We start from the raw sequence: 16,887 nt of genomic DNA on the forward strand, positions 1-16,887 counted from the left end.
ATATATAGAAGAGAGCTATGAGTCTACTCCTCCTCCTGCAGGGTGATATATATAGAAGAGAGCTATGAGTCTACCCCTCCTCCTGCAGGGTGATATATATAGAAGAGAGCTATGAGTCTACTCCTCCCCCTGCAGGGTGATACATATAGAAGAGAGCTATGAGACTACTCCTCCTCCTGCAGGGTGATACATATAGAAGAGAGCTATGAGTCTACTCCTCCTCCTGCAGGGTGATACATATAGAAGAGAGCTATGAGTCTACTCCTCCTCCTGCAGGGTGATATATATATATATATATAGAAGAGAGCTATGAGTCTACTCCTCCTCCTGCAGGGTGATATATATATATAGAGAAGAGAGCTATGAGTCTACTCCTCCCCCTGCAGGGTGATACATATAGAAGAGAGCTATGAGTCTACTCCTCCTCCTGCAGGGTGATATATATATATATATATATATAGAAGAGAGCTATGAGTCTACTCCTCCCCCTGCAGGGTGATACATATAGAAGAGAGCTATGAGACTACTCCTCCTCCTGCAGGGTGATACATATAGAAGAGAGCTATGAGTCTACTCCTCCTCCTGCAGGGTGATACATATAGAAGAGAGCTATGAGTCTACTCCTCCTCCTGCAGGGTGATATATATATATATATATAGAAGAGAGCTATGAGTCTACTCCTCCTCCTGCAGGGTGATATATATATATAGAGAAGAGAGCTATGAGTCTACTCCTCCCCCTGCAGGGTGATACATATAGAAGAGAGCTATGAGACTACTCCTCCTCCTGCAGGGTGATACATATAGAAGAGAGCTATGAGTCTACTCCTCCTCCTGCAGGGTGATACATATAGAAGAGAGCTATGAGTCTACTCCTCCTCCTGCAGGGTGATACATATAGAAGAGAGCTATGAGTCTACTCCTTCTCCTGCAGGGTGATACATATAGAAGAGAGCTATGAGTCTACTCCTCCTCCTGCAGGGTGATATATATATATAGAAGAGAGCTATGAGTCTACTCCTCCTCCTGCAGGGTGATATATATAGAAGAGAGCTATGAGACTACTCCTCCTCCTGCAGGGTGATACATATAGAAGAGAGCTATGACTCTACTCCTCCTCCTGCAGGGTGATATATATAGAAGAGAGCTATGAGTCTACCCCTCCTCCTGCAGGGTGATATATATAGAAGAGAACTATGAGACTAATCCTCCTCCTGCAGGGTGATACATATAGAAGAGAGCTATGAGTCTACTCCTCCTCCTGCAGGGTGATATATATATATATAGAAGAGAGCTATGAGTCTACTCCTCCCCTGCAGGGTGATACATATAGAAGAGAGCTATGAGACTACTCCTCCTCCTGCAGGGTGATATATATAGAAGAGAGCTATGAGTCTACTCCTCCTCCTGCAGGGTGATATATATAGAAGAGAGCTATGAGTCTACTCCTCCTCCTGCAGGGTGATATATATATATATAGAGAAGAGAGCTATGAGTCTACTCCTCCCCCTGCAGGGTGATACATATAGAAGAGAGCTATGAGACTACTCCTCCTCCTGCAGGGTGATATATATAGAAGAGAGCTGAGTCTACTCCTCCTCCTGCAGGGTGATACATATAGAAGAGAGCTATGAGTCTACTCCTCCTCCTGCAGGGTGATACATATAGAAGAGAGCTATGAGTCTACTCCTTCTCCTGCAGGGTGATACATATAGAAGAGAGCTATGAGTCTACTCCTCCTCCTGCAGGGTGATATATATATATAGAAGAGAGCTATGAGTCTACTCCTCCTCCTGCAGGGTGATATATATAGAAGAGAGCTATGAGACTACTCCTCCTCCTGCAGGGTGATACATATAGAAGAGAGCTATGACTCTACTCCTCCTCCTGCAGGGTGATATATGTAGAAGAGAGCTATGAGTCTACCCCTCCTCCTGCAGGGTGATATATATAGAAGAGAGCTATGAGTCTACTCCTCCTCCTGCAGGGTGATATATATAGAAGAGAGCTATGAGTCTACTCCTCCTCCTGCAGGGTGATATATATATATAGAAGAGAGCTATGAGACTACTCCTCCTCCTGCAGGGTGATATATATAGAAGAGAACTATGAGACTAGTCCTCCTCCTGCAGGGTGATATATATAGAAGAGAACTATGAGACTAGTCCTCCTCCTGCAGGGTGATATATATATAGAAGTGAGCTATGAGTCTACTCCTCCTCCTGCAGGGTGATACATATAGAAGAGAGCTATGAGACTACTCCTCCTCCTGCAGGGTGATATATATATATAGAAGAGAACTATGAGACTACTCCTCCTCCTGCAGGGTGATACATATAGAAGAGAGCTATGAGTCTACTCCTCCTCCTGCAGGGTGATACATATAGAAGAGAGCTATGAGTCTACACCTCCTCCTGCAGGGTGATACATATAGAAGAGAGCTATGAGACTACTCCTCCTCCTGCAGGGTGATACATATAGAAGAGAGCTATGAGTCTACTCCTCCTCCTGCAGGGTGATACATATAGAAGAGAGCTATGAGTCTACTCCTCCTCCTGCAGGGTGATATATATATAGAAGAGAGCTATGAGACTACTCCTCCTCCTGCAGGGTGATATATATAGAAGAGAGCTATGAGTCTACTCCTCCTCCTGCAGGGTGGTATATATAGAAGAGAGCTATGAGTCTACTCCTCCTCCTGCAGGGTGATATATATAGAAGAGAGCTATGAGACTACTCCTCCTCCTGCAGGGTGATATATATAGAAGAGAGCTATGAGTCTACTCCTCCTCCTGCAGGGTGATATATATATAGAAGAGAGCTATGAGACTACTCCTCCTCCTGCAGGGTGATATATATAGAAGAGAACTATGAGACTAGTCCTCCTCCTGCAGGGTGATATATATAGAAGAGAACTATGAGACTAGTCCTCCTCCTGCAGGGTGATATATATATAGAAGTGAGCTATGAGTCTAGTCCTCCTCCTGCAGGGTGATACATATAGAAGAGAACTATGAGACTACTCCTCCTCCTGAAGGGTGATACATATAGAAGAGAGCTATGAGTCTACTCCTCCTCCTGCAGGGTGGTACATATAGAAGAGAGCTATGAGTCTGCTCCTCCTCCTGCAGGGTGATACATATAGGAGAGCTATGAGTCTACTCCTCCTCCTGCAGGGTGATACATATAGAAGAGAGCTATGAGACTACTCCTCCTCCTGCAGGGTGAGACATATAGAAGAGAGCTATGAGACTACTCCTCCTCCTGCAGGGTGATATATATAGAAGAGAGCTATGAGTCTGCTCCTCCTCCTGCAGGGTGATACATATAGGAGAGCTATGAGTCTACTCCTCCTCCTGCAGGGTGATACATATAGAAGAGAGCTATGAGACTACTCCTCCTCCTGCAGGGTGAGACATATAGAAGAGAGCTATGAGACTACTCCTCCTCCTGCAGGGTGATAAATATAGAAAGGAGCTACGAGACTACTCCTCCTCCTGCAGGGTGATAAATATAGAAAGGAGCTACGAGTCTACTCCTCCTCCTGCAGGGTGATATATATAGAAGAGAGCTATGAGACTACTCTTCCTCCTGCAGGGTGATATATATAGGAGAGAGCTATGAGACTACTCCTCCTCCTGCAGGGTGATACATATAGAAGAGAGCTATGAGTCTACTCCTCCTCCTGCAGGGTGATACATATAGAAGAGAGCTATGAGTCTACTCCTCCTCCTGCAGGGTGATATATATAGAAGAGAGCTATGAGTCTACTCCTCCTGCAGGGTGATATATATAGAAGAGAGCTATGAGTCTACTCCTCCTCCTGCAGGGTGATACATATAGAAGAGAGCTATGAGACTCCTCCTCCTCCTGCAGGGTGATATATATAGAAGAGAGCTATGAGACTACTCCTCCTGCAGGGTGATATATATATAGAAGGGAGCTATGAGACTACTCCTCCTCCTGCAGGGTGATACATATAGAAGAGAGCTATGAGTCTACTCCTCCTCCTGCAGGGTGATATATATATAGAAGAGAGCTATGAGTCTACTCCTCCTCCTGCAGGGTGATCTATATATATATAGAAGAGAGCTATGAGACTACTCCTCCTGCAGGGTGATACATATAGAAGAGCTATGAGTCTACTCCTCCTTCAGGGTGATATATATAGAAGAGAGCTATGAGAATACTCCTCCTCCTGCAGGGTGATATATATAGAAGAAAGCTATGAGTCTACTCCTCCTCCTGCAGGGTGATATATATATATATAGAAGAGAGCTATGAGTCTACTCCTCCTCCTGCAGGGTGATATATATAGAAGAGAGCTATGATTCTACTCCTCCTCCTGCAGGGTGATATATATATAGAAGAGAGCTATGAGACTACTCCTCCTCCTACAGGGTGATATATATATATAGAAGAGAGCTATGAGACTACTCCTCCTCCTGCAGGGTGATATATATAGAAGAGAGCTATGAGACTACTCCTCCTCCTGCAGGGTGATACATATAGAAGAGAGCTATGAGACTACTCCTCCTGCAGGGTGATATATATAGAAGAGAGCTATGAGACTCCTCCTCCTCCTGCAGGGTGATATATATATAGAAGAGAGCTATGAGTCTACTCCTCCTCCTGCAGGGTGATATATATAGAAGAGAGCTATGAGACTACTCCTCCTCCTGCAGGGTGATACATATAGAAGAGAGCTATGAGACTACTCCTCCTCCTGCAGGGTGATATATATATAGAAGAGAGCTATGAGTTTACTCCTCCTCCTGCAGGGTGATATATATAGAAGAGAGCTATGAGTCTACTCCTCCTCCTGCAGGGTGACATGGTTTCTTTTTGAGTCTGTATAATCTATTGTGTCTCATCTTTCAGTCCGGACAGCAGCAGTGCGGGTGCTGGGATTTCTGAGATTTCTTCCCCTGCTTGGACCGTTGAAGATTACCACCGACTCCTATGTAGTTTCCAGCTCCATGATCCCGGCATTTTTGGCTGATGTTACGGTTGTGATGTTGATGATGACACAGTGGCCTCCGCTGGACTACTCTACCTTTCTGAGCGGTCCGCACCTCCAGTATCAGTATTCCTTAGGCACTCTTCACGTGGCCTTTTTGAACTACGTCGGGGAAACCACTCGGCAGACACAAACTTGTCTATAGGACTCTATTAAGTCAATGGAAAACCAAAGAGTGTCCTTTTGCATTCCGTACGACTGGTATATGTCGGTATAGATCGAATAGCATAGTATGTTACGCTATTTCATCCTGAGGGATCCTGCAAAAATACTTGTACTGCTTGTTAAACTTTTTATCACCATGAGAGCCTATGGTAACGTATCCCTCACAGGTATACGTTAAACAGATATGTCGGGAAGCTCCAGTGACATCACTGTCCATATATGGGCAGTGACATCAGGAGCCTCCCCAGGGCTAGAGTCACTGAGCGACGTATCCCACTATATGTTATACTGAGGGATTCATTTTGGCCTTCTGTCAGTGGTATAAGTCGGGGGTCCCTCCTGCGTGTACTTCAGACGAAAGGCCAAAACGAGATGTGAAGAGGGCCTTATCTCCGAGTTTGAATCTTTGACCGGAGGTGGGGGTGTTTTATGGAAGAATGAGAATCTCTTTACCTCATGATGTGATATGAAGGGGGTCTAAGGCGCTGACTTATTGGAGATCGAAGGACCTGGGTTTCCTTGAACTCTTTCACTATACATGCAATTTAGAAACATAAATTTGAAATCTAAATCTTTGCAGCTTTTGATTGTCATTACATAATATGCTAGCTGTAAAAATTATTCACACTCCTTGGACTATTTAAAAAATGGAGAAACAAATATCTAAGAAATAATCGCCATTAATTACAAATGTGAATAATATAAAATAAAAATATTCGTTATAATGTGTTTGTATTCAATAAGTCGGTGCCCCAGCAATAAGGGCCACCGTCCTTCAAAGAGTAATGGTCTCTACTTAAGAAATCTGTCATGTGAAATTCAGTTTTATTTGTCATTTCTTTGCAGCAGAATGAAGCTTAGACCAAAAGTTATGTAGATCCAGAAATACTGTGCCAAAATTACATACAGTGAGCGACCAGCTGTTTAATGCCTAGAGAGAACGAAATAAAAAATGTTTATATGTAATCTGACAGCACATTGAATAGTATAATACTGCCCCCTATATACAAGAATATAACTACTATAATACTGCTCCTATATACAAGAATATAACTACTATAATACTGCCCCTATATAAAAGAATATAACTACTATAATACTGCTCCTATGTACAAGAATATAACTACTATAATACTGCCCCCTATATACAAGAATATAACTACTATAATACTACCTCCTATATACAAGAATATAACTACTATAATACTGCCCTCTATATACAAGAATATAACTACTATAATACTGCTCCTATGTACAAGAATATAACTACTATAATACTGCCCCCTATATACAAGAATATAACTACTATAATACTACCTCCTATATACAAGAATATAACTACTATAATACTGCCCCTATATAAAAGAATATAACTACTATAATACTGCTCCTATGTACAAGAATATAACTACTATAATACTGCCCCCTATATACAAGAATATAACTACTATAATACTGCCCCCTATATACAAGAATATAACTACTATAATACTACCTCCTATATACAAGAATATAACTACTATAATACTGCTCCTATATACAAGAATATAACTACTATAATACTGCCTCCTATATACAAGAATATAACTACTATAATACTGCTCCTATATACAAGAATATAACTACTATAATACTGCCCCTATATACAAGAATATAACTACTATAATACTGCCCCCTATGTACAAGAATATAACTACTATAATACTGCTCCTATATACAAGAATATAACTACTATAATACTACTATATACAAGAATATAACTACTATAATACTGCCCCATATATACAAGAAGATGACTACTATGAAACTGACCCTATATACAAGAATATAACTACTATAATACTGCCCCCTATGTACAAGAATATAACTACTATAATACTGCCCCTATATACAAGAATATAACTACTATAATACTGCCCCTATATACAAGAATATAACTACTATAATACTGCCCCCTATATACAAGAATATAACTACTATAATACTGCCCCTGTATACAAGAATATAACTACTATAATACTGCCCCTATATACAAGAATATAACTACTATAATACTGCCTCCTATATACAAGAATATAACTACTATAATACTGCGCCTATATACAAGAATATAACTACTATAATACTGCCCCCTAAATACAAGAATATAACTACTATAATACTACCTCCTATATACAAGAATATAACTACTATAATACTGCCCCCTATATACAAGAATATAACTACTATACTGCTCCTATATACAAGAATATAACTACTATAATACTGCCCCTATGTACAAGAATATAACTACTATAATACTGCCCCCTATATACAAGAATATAACTACTATAATACTGCCCCCTATATACAAGAATATAACTACTATAATACTACCTCCTATATACAAGAATATAACTACTATAATACTGCCCCCTATGTACAAGAATATAACTACTATAATACTGCCCCCTATATACAAGAATATAACTACTATAATACTGCCCCCTATATACAAGAATATAACTACTATAATACTACCTCCTATATACAAGAATATAACTACTATAATACTGCCCCCTATGTACAAGAATATAACTACTATAATACTGCCCCTATATACAAGAATATAACTACTATAATACTGCCCCTATATACAAGAATATAACTACTATAATACTGCCCCCTATATACAAGAATATAACTACTATAATACTGCCCCTGTATACAAGAATATAACTACTATAATACTGCCCCTATATACAAGAATATAACTACTATAATACTGCCTCCTATATACAAGAATATAACTACTATAATACTGCGCCTATATACAAGAATATAACTACTATAATACTGCTCCTATATACAAGAATATAACTACAATAATACTGCTTCCTATATACAAGAATATAACTACTATACTGCTCCTATATACAAGAATATAACTACTATAATACTGCCCCTATGTACAAGAATATAACTACTATAATACTGCCCCCTAAATACAAGAATATAACTACTATAATACTACCTCCTATATACAAGAATATAACTACTATAATACTGCCCCCTATATACAAGAATATAACTACTATACTGCTCCTATATACAAGAATATAACTACTATAATACTGCCCCTATGTACAAGAATATAACTACTATAATACTGCCCCCTATATACAAGAATATAACTACTATAATACTGCCCCCTATATACAAGAATATAACTACTATAATACTGCCCCTATATACAAATATATAACTACTATAATACTGCCCCTATATACAAGAATATAACCACTATAATACTGACCCCTATATACAAGAATATAACTACTATAATACTGCCCCTATATACAAGAATATAACTACTATAATACTGACCCCTATATACAAGAATATAACTACTATAATACTGCCCCTATATACAAATATATAACTACTATAATACTGCCCCTATATACAAGAATATAACCACTATAATACTGACCCCTATATACAAGAATATAACTACTATAATACTGCCCCCTATATACAAGAATATAACTACTATAATACTGCTCCTATATACAAGAATATAACTACTATAATACTGACCCCTATATACAAGAATATAAGTACTATAATACTGCTCCTATATACTAGAATATAACTACTATAATACTGCCCATATATACAAGAATATAACTACTATAATACTGACCCCTATATACAAGAATATAACTACTATAATACTGCCTATATATACAAGAATATAACTACTATAATACTGCCCCTATATACAAGAATATAACTACTATAATACTACCTCCTATATACAAGAATATATCTACTATAATACTGCCACTATATACAAGAATATAACTACTATAATACTGCCCCTATATACAAGAATATAACTACTATAATACTGCCCCTATATACAAGAATATAACTATAATACTGCCCCTTATATACAAGAATGTAACTACTATAATACTGTTCCCTATATACAAGAATATAACTGCTATAATACTGCCCCTATATACAAGAATATAACTACTATAATACTGCCCCCTATATACAAGAATATAACTACTATAATACTACCCCTATATACAAGAATATAAGTACTATAATACTGCTCCTATATACAAGAATATAACTACTATAATACTGCTCCCTATACACAAGAATATAACTACTATAATACTGCCCCTATATACAAGAATATAACTACTATAATACTGCCTCTTATATACAAGAATATAACTACTATAATACTGCCCCTATATACAGGAATATATCTACTATAATACTGCCCCCTATATACAAGAATATAACTACTATAATACTGCCCCTATATACAAGAATATAACTACTATAATACTGCCCCCTATACACAAGAATATAACTACTATAATACTGCCCCTATATACAAGAATATAACTACTATTATACCGCCCCTATATACTAGAATATAACTACTATAATACTGCCCCTATATACAGGAATATATCTACTATAATACTGCCCCCTATATACAAGAATATAACTACTATAATACTGCCCCTATATACAAGAATATAACCACTATAATACTGTCCCTATATACAAGAATATAACTACTATAATACTGCCCCTATATACAAGAATATAACTACTATAATACTGCTCCCTATATACAAGAATATAACTACTATAATACTGCCCCTATGTACAAGAATATAACTACTATAATACTATCCCCTATATACAAGAATATAACTACTATAATACTGCCCCCTATATACAAGAATATAACTACTATAATACTGCTCCCTATACACAAGAATATAACTACTATAATACTGCTCCCTATATACAAGAATATAACCACTATAATACTGCCCCTATATACAAGAATATAACCACTATAATACTGTCCCTATATACAAGAATATAACTACTATAATACTGCCCCTATATACAAGAATATAAGTGTAACTGTTTTTATAACCACTAGGTGGCACTGTTTACTGCGGAAAAATAATAACGGACTTCAAGCACTACCCAGATACCACTAGGCTGGGTTCACACGTGGCGGAATTTCACTTAAATTCCGCTGCGGACACTCCGCAGCGTTAATCCGCAGCGGAGCCGTTTGTCCATTGACTTACACTTTAATTTAGCAGTGTTCGTTTAGACGAGGCGTAAAATTCCGCTGCGGAGCATAGGCTGCGGAGCGGAATTTGGTGTCCGCAGCATGCTCTGTCTGTTGCGGAGCAGTGGCGGACTCATGGCGGAATTTCTCCATTGACTTCAATGGAGATTCTAAGTTCCGCAATGAAGTCCGCAGCTGTCATGCACATGTCATGTGTGCTGCGGATGCGTCTTGCTTTTTTAACTTGACATTTCTTCATTCTGGCTGGACCTATGTATTTCTAGGTCTACAGCCAGACTGAGGAAGTCAATAGGGCTCCCGTAATGACGGGAGCGTTGCTAGTAGACGTCAGTAAATAGTCACTGTCCAGGGTGCTGAAAGAGTTAAGCGATCGGCAGTAACTGTTTCTGCACCCGGGACAGTGACTACCGATCCCAATATACATGTATCTGTAAAAAAAAATGAAGTTCGTACTTACCGAGAACTCCCTGTTTCTGTCTCCAGTCCGGCCTCCCAGGATGACGTTTCAGTCTAAGTGACGGCTGCAGCCAATCACAGGCTAATAACAGGCTGCAGCGGTCACATGGACTGCCGCGTCATCCAGGGAGGTCGGGCTGGATGCCGAAAGAGGGACGCGTCACCAAGACAACGGCCGGTAAGTATGAAATTCGTTTACTTTCACTAGGGAAAGTGCTGTCCCTTCTCTCTATCCTGCACTGATAGGGAGAAGGGAAGCACTTTTCCCGCAGTCCGCAGCAGCTAGTCCGCATCAATTTTCTGCACATTTTGTGCAGATCCGCAGCCGTAATCCGCAACCCGGATTAGGTGCGGCATTGATGCGGACAGTTGCGGAGGAAATCCGCCACGTGTGGTCATGCCCCAACAGAGAAGGAAACCATGTAAGACTTTGTTCACAAAACTTTTGAGTCCTCATACGACTTTCCTTTTGGCCTCTGTCGTGGCTGGTATTTGTCTGTATTCTATGTTGTATTGTTTTTTTGCTCTATAGAAAAGTGTAGTCAGCCACGCTTTTGTATTCTGAGTGTATCTGCAAATAAACAGTGCGGCATATATGTTCTTTCAATATGGCAATTCATGGATGTCGTCAACCTATAGAGTGGCATACCCCAGTTATACTGTATATGGGGCAGTACTCTCTACTATGTCAAGTGGAAGGCTCAGACGTGATGTGAACGGAGCCTAACTTCAGGTTTTAGATATGTAGTAATTTGTGTGACCATTTAGTGACCAGCCTCCTGACATAGGTCAAAGCTTAAGACATCTTTCCATCTGCGCCAACTTAAAGGGTTTGTCCATGTTTAGTTAAACTGGTCACTTGCTGATCTGTGGTCTTCTAGAATAAGGGCTGCTATCTAAAGTGGGTCTCCTGTGTAAAAGGCTAATAGTTGGGGTGGTGATTCTTATCGAGAGAGGTGGTCCAAAGAGGACAACCTCCTTTTAGGTTTGATTATTTAATATACAATATAGGCCGGGGCGTTTAGGGGCTACTGGAAGGTAAATCCCCTTCTACGAATTGAGATGTAGCTGTCCTAGAGATTCACAGATTAAGGTCATGTGACTTTATCTGAAGACTCTGGTCCCACCAACTTCGCTGCCATAGAAGACGCTCTTTAGATTGAGTCCGAACTTTTGTTCTCGTACAAACCTTTTTGTATTATGTGACTTCATTCTGTGTGGTCTTCACTTCTGACCCATTGAGGGCCTGATCCAGAAATTGTCCCTCAAGAGGATCTAGGGTAGAAGAGAAGAAGAGGGGTGCACTTGTATATTTACAATAATATATTGTTTTAGGGTGGAATCCAGAAGACATTTGCTTCTGTCTTATTGCAGTTTTACCATGGCTGAAACACTTTTTGAAAGCTTAAGATCATAGATTCTATCAGTTAAGATGAAAGAAGACAGAAGAAGGACCACCGACATTCACCAGCCCCCCCAACCCAATGCTTGAAGGTTCATGCTTTACAAAGACTACTGATGCCATAGGTGGCAAAATGTCCAGTGGCAATATCTCTGATATCCATGTGGTGCCAATGGCCGGATCAACAATTGTAAGAGTCTTCAGAACTTTTTGGATGGTTTTAATCTGTTATGGTGATCGATCTACTATGGTAAATACAGATAAAAATCAGCTATACAGTAGGTCGGGCAGGGGCATCAGAGAGAGGAAAGAGCAGGGTCTATGCATTGCTATGAAGACTGGGTAACTCTGTGACTAAATGATCACTCCATGGCTGGTAAAAAAATATTCTACTGTTACCTTAGAGTGACCCGGCTACAAAAAGTCAGGAGCATAACTGGTCGACATAGAAAGAAAATTGTGCCCACTGTGATAGAATAAGAGGAATTCTTTACTATTGGATTCCTAACAAGTCTTGTCAGAAGTGGTCTTTATGGGAGAGTTCCCACAAAAACAGCCGTTCCTTCCTTTAAGTGAGTTCAAATGTAATATGTTTTGGCCCAAATATTTGGGCTGGTGAGCGCTAATGGGGTCTGCAAACAAATATGAAGCAGGGTCATCTAATATCCCAAGGGTGTCTGGTTTGTCCTAAATAAAACAATGACCCCAAACACATGGCCAAGGTCACAAAAACTCCAGTGAAAAGGAGGCCGTCCGAGAATGTCCTGTAATATCTGCTGAGATACAATGTATGAAATTTACTGCCTGAAGTAGAACGATTAAAATATTGTTTAATTGATAAATCATTAAAAATGAGCTACTCTAGCCCTAAATTTCAATAGAACAGGCTCAGATACGGTGGTCAGTCATGAAGAGAGGAATACTCGTGTGATGATAGTTATTCCAACCACCAAGCAAAACCTCTCCCCTTATAGTATACTGCACTGACGCACCTCACTGACATAGGAGATAATCCAACGCGTTTCCGTGCCACTAATACAGGTGACACATCATCAGGGACTATCCATTCGGTTTATTTATTGTTTCATCTATTACTGCCGGTAAGCACAGTTGTGTGCTGAATTGAACCTCACGGCGCGTATACGGCTCTAATGCATTGGCCGCACACGCGCCGGCGAAGTTCCGGCCTATTTGACAGGCCAAAGCCCACCCACTCAGCTGACGTAGCTAGGGCCAGGCACCAACCCGCAGATGGGAAAGTTGTCATCCTTTAAATTTGAGACGGGGCATTCCGAAGGGCCAATACCTGAGGGCACGCCGGAACTGTTCGACCATATCCGACTATAAGATTTCGGCTTATGAATTAGAAAACAGATTTCGGCGGAGAGGGTATCCGAGACAAGTACTTAAAGATGCATACCAGAATGCACTAGGTAGGAATCGGGATGATCTATTGAACCCTAAACCGAAGGAAGTGGAGGAGGAAATAGTTAGGGTCATCGGTACCTTTGACTCCTCTAATGTGGAGGTTCGGTCCATCCTACAACGTTTTTGGGGTATTCTGCAAGCCGACCCAGACATTGGGGGTTTGGTAGGAAAATCTCCCCTGATTACCTATAGACGTGGATGCAATGTCAAGGATCGTCTAGTTCACAGCCATTTAAATATCCAGGACCCTGTTGGCACTTGGTTGAATCGTGGCTTAAAAGGAAGTTATAGATGTGGGTCATGCAAAGCCTGTGAGTCAATACTCTGTAGCAGTAAGTTTAGGAGTACCATTACGGGGAAAAGCTTTGAGACCAGGTCCTACATAAATTGCAAAACCAAGGGGTTGGTCTACTTAATTACCTGCGATTGTAAAAAGCAATATGTAGGGAAAACTAAAAGGGAATTCAGAAGGAGGATTAGAGAGCATATTGAGCATGTCAAATGAAAGCTGATTGGCTGTTGGATAGGAGGCTCGGCACTTTTCCTGCAACGTCATTTTTGACGTGTTCACTGCGGGTTGGTGCCTGGCCCTAGCTACGTCAGCTGAGTGGGTGGGCTTTGGCCTGTCAAATAGGCCGGAACTTCGCCGGCGCGTGTGCGGCCAATGAGTTAGAGCCGTATACGCGCCGTGAGGTTCAATTCAGCACACAACTGTGCTTACCGGCAGTAATAGATGAAACAATAAATAAACCGAATTGATAGTCCCTGATGATGTGTCACCTGTATTAGTGGCACGGAAACGCGTTGGATTATCTCCTATGTCAGTGAGGTGCGTCAGTGCAGTATACTATAAGGGGAGAGGTTTTGCTTGGTGGATGGAATAACTATCATCACACGAGTATTCCTCTCTTCATGACTGACCACCGTTCTATTGAAATTTAGGGCTAGAGTAGCTCATTTTTAATGATTTATCAATTAAACAATATTTTAATCGTTCTACTTCAGGCAGTAAATTTGAATCATTAACGGAACGTAACAATCTTATCATTGTGCATATTTTGAGATACAATATATGGCCCAAAGTACGTGGATCCCCCTTCTTATTATTGAGTTAAGGTGTTTTAGCTACAGACTCGTGCATCAAATCAAGCACACAGCCATGTAATCTCCATGGACAAACATTGCTAGTAGTATGGGTCGTACTGAAGACCTCAATGACTTTACACGTGATACTGTCATAGGATGTCACCTTTGCCACTAATCTATTTGTGAAATATTTGCTAGATGTGCCCTGGTCACCTGTAAGTGTTATCTGCTAGATCTGCCCTGGTCACCTGTAAGTGCTATTATCTGACGCGGTTACCTATATGTGCTATTATGGTGAAGTGGAAGTGTCTAGGTGTAACATCAGCTCAGTCATGAAGCGTTAGACCACACTAACTCACATAGTAGGGCCACCAAGTTCTGAAGAGTGTAGCGCATAAAAATAGCCGGAGCTTCATAAAATGGGTTTCCATGGTTGCTTCACACAAGCCTACCGGAATGCATATTGCCTACTGTTATATTTGGTGGAGGAGGCACAATGGCCTGGGGCTTGGTTTTAGAGTTTGGCCCCTTATTTCCAGTGAAGGATAATGTTAATTCTACAGCATACAAAGACATTTTACACAAATGTAGTTTCTAACTTTGTGTTAACCGTTTCAAACCCAGACAACCCCTTTGGAATAAATTGTAACTCCGATTGTGAGCCAAACCTTGTCTTCAACGTCCGTGTCTGACCTCACAAATGCTTCTTTGTCTTAATTGGCACAAATTCCCACAGACTCCAAAATAATTTGGAAAGTCTTCCCAGAAGAGTGGAGGTTGTTATATTCTCAAAAAGGGGCCCAACTCCATAATAACGCCCATGGTTGGTAAATGAGATGTCGAACAAGCTCATATAGGTGTGATGATCAGGGGTCCACGTACTTTTGGCCAGATAATGTAGATGCAACTAAGACAAAATGTTCAGAAGAACAGTGGCAACTTCTCCAAGACGTTTTGTGCTATCTGCTGTAGTAGATTATCGTCTCATAGGACTACACGTCATTGTACCTGAGGCATCTGCTTTGATTCAGACCTTGTTCTCGGTGGTGTCCTCTTCTCTGATCCATTACTGCCTTCATCCTGCAATTCTCCAACAATTGCTTTTACAAGAAAAGGCTATTGGTTGGGGATCATGGGGTCATTGGCACATGTTAGCCCGGGAACCAAGAAGAAAAGATGTATATTCTTAGGGGAAAACATCTACTTGGGTGTAAATGACTCGTTTTACAACCTACTGGACAGGTCATTATCATTATCATAGGCTCCAATGTTAAATTGATTACTTGCAGTATTGATGCAGCTTCCGGTCATTGCCGGCATAGCATACGAGTAACGAGATGGCCAAATATGTCTTATGTTTTAACTTGTCGGAGAATCTATGTGCTACTTGTAAGATCCATTGAATTTCAGTTTTAGTTTCCCTATCACTTTAAGAATGGGCATGATGGGTGATATTGTCCAACCTGATGTCATGATCCGTGAGTATGTGGACCCACTAGGCCGCACCGCTGTAGCAGAGTAGCAGCTGGCCAAACAACAGTCCTAGTACAAGAGTACCTTTGATAGTCCAGACAGTAGCAGAGGCTTAGGCACAAAAGAACTTGAAGGCAGATGATGCCACACGTGGTGGGTGATATCATGTGCGTGCGCTGGAAAACATCACCAATTGGCCCATGATCACCCTGGACTATAAAAAGGGCTCTGCCCTTTCACTCCTTGCCTGAGCTTTATTGTGCATACCCATAAAGCAAATGGGTCCCTTAGTGTTATCCTGTTCCCATGCCATGCTACCTGTATCCTGTGCTGTATTTATGCCTGTGCCTTAGAGTGTTGGAGTTGTGTTGTGCCACCTGTCACGCCTGCTGTCTTACACCATGTCTGGTGTCACCTGCCACACCTGATAACACCCCCTTTAAGGCCGGGCACAAGCACCCTACGGGACATAGCAGAGCAGAGTGGAAGGGAGTGCTGGTATCTCCTAGGAAGGAGATGCCGGCCAGCACTCACAAGTCCATGACTACAGCTGTCGAGGGGTGTCGGAACAATGGACCGTGGACGTTACACTATACCCCCTCTTACGCCCCCTCTACTTGGGACTAGAGTGAGAGAGGGATTTCTTAATGAGAGTAGGGGCATTGATGTTCTATTCTGGCTCCCAGGACCTCTCCTCTGGACCAAACCCCTTCCAATCCACCAAATAAAAAGT

The 16,887-nt window shown here is 40.7% G+C and overlaps 1 protein-coding gene and 1 long non-coding RNA gene across 2 annotated transcripts in view; one reads left to right on the forward strand and one right to left on the reverse strand.

Moving 5' to 3' along the window:
- Positions 1–5,909, forward strand: part of RANGRF (RAN guanine nucleotide release factor) — a 29,928-nt gene extending 24,019 nt beyond the window's left edge. The window contains exon 5 of the mRNA XM_075855537.1: positions 4,881–5,909. Within this exon, the coding sequence (XP_075711652.1) occupies positions 4,881–5,001 (121 nt within the window). The 3' untranslated portion in view covers positions 5,002–5,909. The remainder of the gene's footprint in view (positions 1–4,880) is intronic.
- A 6,043-nt stretch (positions 5,910–11,952) lies between these two features.
- Positions 11,953–16,887, reverse strand: part of LOC142748438 (uncharacterized) — a 34,402-nt gene continuing 29,467 nt past the window's right edge. Inside the window, exons 2-3 of the long non-coding RNA XR_012882259.1 lie at positions 15,690–15,754; positions 11,953–12,040 (exon numbers count right to left, since the gene is read on the reverse strand). This is a non-coding gene — a long non-coding RNA (uncharacterized LOC142748438). The remainder of the gene's footprint in view (positions 12,041–15,689; positions 15,755–16,887) is intronic.

Source organism: Rhinoderma darwinii, chromosome 3 (assembly GCF_050947455.1).
Source record: "Rhinoderma darwinii isolate aRhiDar2 chromosome 3, aRhiDar2.hap1, whole genome shotgun sequence".
In the NCBI taxonomy this organism is placed as follows: Eukaryota; Metazoa; Chordata; class Amphibia; order Anura; family Rhinodermatidae; genus Rhinoderma; species Rhinoderma darwinii.